Source organism: Homarus americanus, unplaced genomic scaffold (genome assembly GCF_018991925.1).
Source record: "Homarus americanus isolate GMGI-L3 unplaced genomic scaffold, GMGI_Hamer_2.0 scaffold23741, whole genome shotgun sequence".
NCBI classification, from domain to species: Eukaryota; Metazoa; Arthropoda; class Malacostraca; order Decapoda; family Nephropidae; genus Homarus; species Homarus americanus.
In genome coordinates this window covers 2,188-10,404 of record NW_024721065.1, presented here as the reverse complement: position 1 = coordinate 10,404, position 8,217 = coordinate 2,188, and the positions used below count along the sequence as shown (strand labels likewise).

At 38.3% G+C, this 8,217-nt stretch overlaps 1 protein-coding gene across 1 annotated transcript; it reads left to right on the top strand.

Moving 5' to 3' along the window:
• The first annotated feature begins 2,622 nt into the window (after positions 1–2,622).
• On the top strand, positions 2,623–3,387 carry LOC121861322 (probable inactive receptor kinase At1g48480). The gene has a single exon (XM_042358972.1). It carries the CDS (start codon positions 2,623–2,625, stop codon positions 3,385–3,387), a length of 765 nt encoding a protein of 254 aa, XP_042214906.1.
• The last annotated feature ends 4,830 nt before the right edge of the window (positions 3,388–8,217 follow it).

The window sequence follows — 8,217 nt, the reverse complement described above, 5'->3', positions numbered from 1 at the left end:
GGTGTATACTGTAGTGGTGTATACTGTAGGGGTGTATACTGTAGGGGTGTATGCTGTAGGGGTGTATACTGTAGGGGTGTATACTGTAGGGGTGTATACTGTAGTGGTGTATACTGTAGTGGTGTATACTGTAGTGGTGTATACTGTAGTGGTGTATACTGTAGTGGTGTATACTGTATGGGTGTATACTGTAGGGGTGTATACTGTAGTGGTGTATACTGTAGTGGTGTATACTGTAGGGGTGTATACTGTAGGGGTGTATACTGTAGGGGTGTATACTGTAGGGGTGTATACTGTAGTGGTGTATACTGTAGTGGTGTATACTGTAGTGGTGTATACTGTAGTGGTGTATACTGTAGTGGTGTATACTGTAGGGGTGTATACTGTAGGGGTGTATACTGTAGTTACCCATAAATAAACGTTTTCTTTGTTTCTCAATTAATTTTTTAGAGAAAACGGATTTGTCGAGGAGGCGGAGGAGGGGTTACCAGAGAAGATAGGAAGAGGAGGAGGAGGGGGAAGAGAGGAGGGGTTAAGGAGGAGGAGGAAGAGGCGAAGAAGAAGAAGAAGAAGAAGAAGAAGAAGAAGAAGAAGAAAAAGAAGAAGAAGAAGAAGAAGAAGAAGAACTCTCTCTCACTCTCTTTCTCTGCCTATCACACACACACACACACACACACCATCATTCAAAAAGAGATAAGATATTTTCCATACGTTTCTAAAAGTATCCCTAAGTGACGAAAAAGTGACGAGTGGTGACGAAATAGTGACGATAATTGATAAGTGACGAAAAGTGACGATTAGTGACGATAATTGATGATATGTGACGATATAGTGACGATTAGTTACGATTATTGATGATATGTGACGAAATAGTGACGATATTTGATGATAAAGGACGAAATACTGACGATAAGTGACGAAATAGTACGATAAGTGACGAAATAGTACGATGTCACGATAAATGACGATAAGAGATGAAATAGTGACGAAATAATGAAAATACACCTTTTCATCATATCCGTCGAGACATTGTTCCATAACCGAATGACAGAACACATATCGAATGACACTCTAAAATAACTGTTGGTTCATGCTGACAGAAGTAATTGACGTAAGTTATGAAGTTGACAGCCGTGAACAATAAACCGACAGTCTACATAGAGTTTGAGAATGTAACAATTGGAGAATGACAGACCACCAACAGTTATTTTAGATTGTCATTCGATATGTGTTGTGTCATTCGGTTATGAAATTTGTCAAATATTTATGAAACAATGTCTCGACGGATATGTGAAAAGGTGTATTAGGCACATCTTCACTACAACTACTTCATTACAGGTAGTAGGTAGTAGGCAGTTACCAAACAGGGAGGTACTACCGCCTGGGAAGATATTGGCAGCATAATGTGTTGTCTAATGGTAGACCCTGCTGCCATATGTGACCAAGTCCTAGGTTGATGATCTGACTTTCTGCTTCATTTTCACACAATTGCAGGGTCTCAGTTGTTTCTCTTACTTTGACAATACAACATACATATATTGTTTCTCACTTTTGATCTTTTTATTCATTTTTGTATTTATAGTTCTTTATTATTAATATTATTATTATTACAGTTACTGTATTATTATCATCATTATTTTATTATTATATTTTGTTTGTTTTATCATAAATTATATTTATTATGAATTATTATGACTATTATTTATTATTATTATTATTATTATTATTATTATTATTATTATTATTATTATTATTATTATTATTACATTTTCGCCCCCCAGGCCCTGATGTGGGTCAGTGACCTGTGTCCGGGTGGGCTAATCCCCGTAAAAAAAAAAACACTATTAGACACATCTTCACTACACTATGAGGCACATCTTCACTACAACTACTTCACTACACTATCAAGCACATCTTCACTACAACTACTTCACTACACTATCAGGCACATCTTCACTACAACTACTTCACTACACTATCAGGCACATCTTCACTACAACTACTTCACTACACTATCAGGCACATCTTCACTACAACTACTTCACTACACTATCAGGCACATCTTCACTACAACTACTTCACTACACTATCAGGCACATCTTCACTACAACTACTTCACTACACTATCAGGCACATCTTCACTACAACTACTTCACTACACTATCAGGCACATCTTCACTACAACTACTTCACTACACTATCAGGCACATCTTCACTACAACTACTTCACTACACTATCAGGCACATCTTCACTACAACTACTTCACTACACTATCAGGCACATCTTCACTACAACTACTTCACTACACTATCAGGCACATCTTCACTACAACTACTTCACTACACTATCAGGCACATCTTCACTACACATCTTCACTACACTATTAGGCACCTCTTCACTACACTATCAGGCACATCTTCACTACACCTACTTCACTACACTATGAGGCACATCTTCACTACACATCTTCACTACACTATGAGGCACCTCTTACTACACTATAAGGCACCTCTTCACTTCATTGCACAACAACTATCACTTCAGCGCCTCAAAAACGCATCTAACCCCCAAATAATAATTTGATGTCCTGGAGAAGGCTGAGTCGATACAGATAATTAAAAATGGCTTGCCGAAAAACAGAAAACTTCCAAGATTGGGTGTGTGAGCTTCTCCCTGAGGACGTGACTGACCTCCTACAAGACGGAGCGGAAATTCTTGGGGAGGGAGCGCACGCAATTGCTTACCTTGTCAAGTGGGGAAATGATGTAGCTGTTTTGAAAAAGGCAGTGTCACCATCAGCCAAAAAATTCTTCAAGGATGAGGCTGCCAAGATGTATGCCCTCGATGGTGCTGGGGGGATTCCTAAGGTACTTGGGTACTGTCCAAAACCTCCAGCGATCCTCCAGTCCTTCAGGGGTAAGCTCACACTCAACCACCTTCTCTCTGAAGATAACCTGATCTGCCAATATGACCTTATACAACTGGGGCTCCTCCTTGGTGAGAAAATCCTTGAGATGAACACGAAAGGTCTAGCACACAATGACATCAAGGAGGATAACATAATGATCCAAGGGCCCTCATCCCGGCCAGAGGTCAGCCTCATTGACCTCGGTCTGGCCTGTGAGATCGGTAAGTCTTGTAAAGTCAGCGCTGATTGCCTACACGAGGACTTCCCCTGGATGGCCCCTGAAGTCTGCCGTGGGTTTAGGACCACCAAGAATTCAGATACATATTCTTTCGGGTTTGTCCTGATGGAATTGATCAAGGAGGCCCCAGGGGACCATCCAGAGGTCACAAAACTCGCCAAGAAGGCCATGACCAAGCGCCGCACTGACCGGCCATCACTACCACACCTCCTCCGAGAATTCCGAGAAATCATCAGTTGAAGAAAAAATTTTAGGCCCCAAGCTATAAAGCACACACTATCTCTCACCTTCCCACAGCGTATCTGAACGAAACGAAAAACAAAACTCAAACGACAGGTAAACCTTGCATCCGATTCCTTGTCCGCCTGACTTCAACATTCCCCTAACTCAAACCTTCAACAGCACAACCTTGGACTTTTTTTCATAAGATGGCAGATCAATGGGTAAGGAAAACGCTTAAATTCACGATGTTAATTATATTTTTAAATAAATTGGGACCAAAACTCTACAAAATAAGGGTTAAAGTTGCTAAAACATCACGTGACTGAGAAAACTAGTTATTTATGATAGGATTGAAGGTCTAAATCGTTCCTAACTCATCACAAGCCATCAGAAAAATCTAGTCTGCATGTCTAGGTACAGATTGATTGATACGTTTATTGAGATACAAAAAACATTAGTACATCTCAAAGGGATGAAGTGACATAAGTCATCCCCACCCCAATCCAGGAATGTCCCTCTCAGGTCTCACATAAATCCCTAATATTTCATATAATCAGTTATATACATACATAGTTATATTCTAGATGAAAAATTTCTATATTTCTTTAATATATCATCTATTTTCGTATTTTTATACATCCACTCTATTTGCATGGGGACATTATTTATATGGGCATTTCTATATACATTAAGCAATGGGCATTCCAGTATATAATGTGGCAGGGTATGGGATCTGGGTGTTCTACAAACTCTACATTCTTTATCCTGTTCACTTCTCTCAGCTCCAAGTTCCCAATAATATTTATATCCTAATCTTAACCTCATATACACTGAATCTTTCCACCTACTCCCATCTTTCCCATATGTAAATTTTGTGTTCATGAGAACATGATGGTAATGTTTCATTGTTTCCCTTTTCTCGTATATTTCATTCCTTTTGAAATTATCTTCTATTGATTGTATTTTCCGTAATTTGCTCCTTAATTGTTTCAAGGTTTTAGTACATATTATGTCGATCTCGGCCTTTTCCGTGGCTCTTTTTGCTATTATATTTACTGCTTCATTAAGACCAATCCCCACATGTGAAGGGACCCATACAAATTGAACATTATGGCCATTTTTCCTTATTGTATTTACTAATTTTCTACATGAACCAATAATGTGTTCAAAGACTGGACTCCCACTGTTCAAAGAATCCAAAGCTGCCCTACTATCAACAAAAAATATGCATCTTTATACACATTTACAACATTTTCCAACCCTACTAAGATTGCATGTAACTCAGCTTGTGTTGATGAAATAAAACTGCTCAACCGAAGTCCAATTTTGATGTCATCATTCCCTTGTTCTGTGTACTGTCTTATAAGGATCCCGCACCCTGCCCTGCCACTTGACATAACTGAACCGTCACAATATACATGCAATGTGTTTATTTTAGGCAAATTACTAATCTTATTCCCATATAAAGCCCTTAACTGTCCTGGTTCATGTAATAATTTCTTCATTGTGAGAGGCACTATGTCTAACTCTACTTCACGTTCTTCCCAGGGTGGATTCTTACAACTCTTCTGAACAGCTGTACACCAGTCTGCCAGATTACATTTTTTAATAATATTTACTAATCCATTCATGCATCCTCCCTTGCCTTGCCTACAGAAGGTCCGTTTACCTTTTAAACCATCATTTATATCTTGTACAAATTTACCCCCACTGTTCCCTCTCATTAATCGAACTGCTGCAACTGTATTAATTTCATTGACCCTCTGTGAAATGCTCTGTAACCTTAGTTCCATTTTCATTATCTCAATCATTGCATTCTTTTGACACCCTAAAATTATTCTCATTGCTTCATTTTGCATGATCTCAAGCTTCCGTAGCCTTCCTTCACCAGTACAAGAGAGGACAGGTGCTGCATAGTCTATAAGTGATCTGATGGTAGAAATATACATCATTCTCAGTATGGGTACCCCAGCACCTTTACCACAACATGCTAGAGCCTTCAAGGGCTGTAATCTTGCTCTACATTGAGTGAGGACATGATATATTTCTGCCTCTTTACTTTCACTAGTAAAGCCAATTTACATTCCTAAATATTTATTCTTTGACACTTTCTCAACAATTTTTCCATTTAGAAAACGGATTCAGTTCCTCTTCCTTTACATTCACACTTGGTTTTTTCTTCATTGATAACTAAGCCCATCTTTTGCGAAAGAACAATAAAATTATTTAATGCAATCTGCAAATTTTTTAAAGAGTTTCCTTGAAATAAGATGTCATCTGCATAAATGATGGTTACAACTCCTTTGGGATATTTGTGTGAGGCTATCTTGTTCATTAACACATTAAATAACATTGGACTCTATACTCCCCCTTGGGGAGTGCCTAGTTCAAGTGCTCTTTCCTCAGACAAACATCCCTGATACCATACACAGATTCTCCTTCCATGCAAGTAGTCACCTATCCAGTGTAACAACTTTCCTGATACCCCTAGAGCAGCCAGTTCATTCATAACTACTTCACTGTGAGCTTTATCAAATGCTCCTTGTAAATCCACAAAAACTCTACATCTGTCTGCATCATTTGATAAACATTTTATAACACAGTCTGAAGTACATTTCCCTTCCAAAAAACCAAATAAATTACAAGATAAATTTTCCCCCACAATATATACAAGCCTATTTAATAATACTCTAAAACGACGGTAAATCACCACTATATCGACGCTAAATAAAACACCCCAAACAAATGATAATAATTCCCCATGTGATTCAACAGATAATAAGACTCCCAGGTTCTGTTGTAAATAAAGGAAATCTAAACAGAACCTTAACACAAAGGTACAGATATTGGAAGCCACAGTCAATAAAGATGTCAGCCAACTTACCAATATAATCCATTAATTTTAAAGGAGGAACGAGACTCGATTCCTCATAATGTCAGTATTGTGTTTTGCATCTACCAGAGTGTGTGTCAGAAACGTATACACAGTGTCTTATAGATTCTGGTGGTGTTTGAATGAATATTGGTATTAAAAGAGCAACATCTCTTCAGTAGTGTGAGGTCTGCCATAGGTGAGGACAAGGTTGCCACGATCAACCACGAAAATGTGACGGGTTGTGTGTGTCGACGACGACTAAAACAACAACAACAGCAGCTACAACATCAACAACTACAACAAAAACATAAGAGTATATTAAGCTGAACAAACACACACACACCATCTTGAGTTATTTAATGAGAGAGACACGTGGACTATAACAAGTTAATAAAGAGAATTTGCATCGTATTGAAAAAAATTGTCATCGAGTTATTTTGAGTCATTTCCTTTGAGCAAATCGTCACCCGGTTATAATAACAGGCAGCATTCTGTACACATTTTGGTGAAAGAAAAACAAACTGAGGAATATATATCTCTCTCACTGTCGCTATTTTTATTTTTTAGGGGAGCATAAACAACACACTCAAGGGTGTAAACAAAACAATAGCTTTAAACAACATATTCAAAGGTGTAAACAATATATATCTCATGTAAACCAAAAATTAAGAGTGTAAACAAAATATATCCCAAGTTGACAACACACTACACAACACTGACAACACACAACACACTAACAACACACTAACAACACTGACAACACACTAACAACACACGACTCCAATGTAATAAAACAAACACCAAAAAGACCTATTAAAATCCCAAACAGAGAATCTAATTTAGCTTTTGTCAATATCCAACTGTAGTGAACATCCAACAGAGCATCGTGTGACTATCGGCCGGTCGAGCGAACATGGTAGGTGTATGAGGAGGCCTGGTGGTGTGTGTGCGTGGTAGATGTTCCTCAATTTCATATGGTCAGTCACCTGTTAGGTCATTTACAAAGCCAATGTCATCAAGGAAATATCTCAACTGCACCAGAAAATATATTAATATAGATTCTTTAATTAGTCCGTTGGGTATTGTCAATGGGAACTGTACAATTGTGTTTTTTATCTGAGCTATAATGCACTTAAAACGTGGCACCGTCTTTGTCAGAGAACATCAGAAATCGTCTTACACTGCCAACTTGTTGCAACTCTTCAACTAACGCAGAGAAACACTCACAGAGGCGTGTAGATCCGAAAGTCAACAAGACACGAAAGGTTATGTCACTTGTTTTTTGATACACAATCACCGAATTACATCAGAACTGTTAATTTTTTTTCTTCTTGAAGGTATCTTTGGCTGACAAATCATTAATTAGTTCCAAGGATTCTAGCTGTACCTCCTTGAAATTAGGGATCATCACAAGATTCCCGTGTTCCACTGCTATTTCTGAAGAGTTATAGTTTGGCAAGGAAAGCTAAGATAATAATTCGTATGAGTAATCATGCTTGAATCTTTCCCTTGTATCATGTGGAGCTCACAGAACACCTGAAGAAGGTCCACAATATACGACAGTCGTACTTCAGTATTAAATGTAGCCAGCAAATCCATTTTCTCTTGTATTTCGAGGAAATTCTTCACTTGGTTGAGAATGGTGAGAAACTTTCCACCAAACAGCCACTTTACTTCTGTGTGGGCAAGAACAGTATTTTATGCATGAAGACCATGTCGGCACACAGTTGACAAGTTTGACAATATGGTTTAACAAATATTTCAACTCGACGATGAATGAAACAGTGAACACCGGTGGCGTTTGGTGCTTTTTCTTTGACACGAGTTGTAAACCAGATTTTGAACCAAGCCAGGCTGGAGGTGCATCGGTTGTGACGCTAACAAGATTACTCAAACTACACTCTTAATATATGGAGACATAATATCCATCACATCAGGACAACAACTGGGTATGAGATGTTTCATCAAGTTGT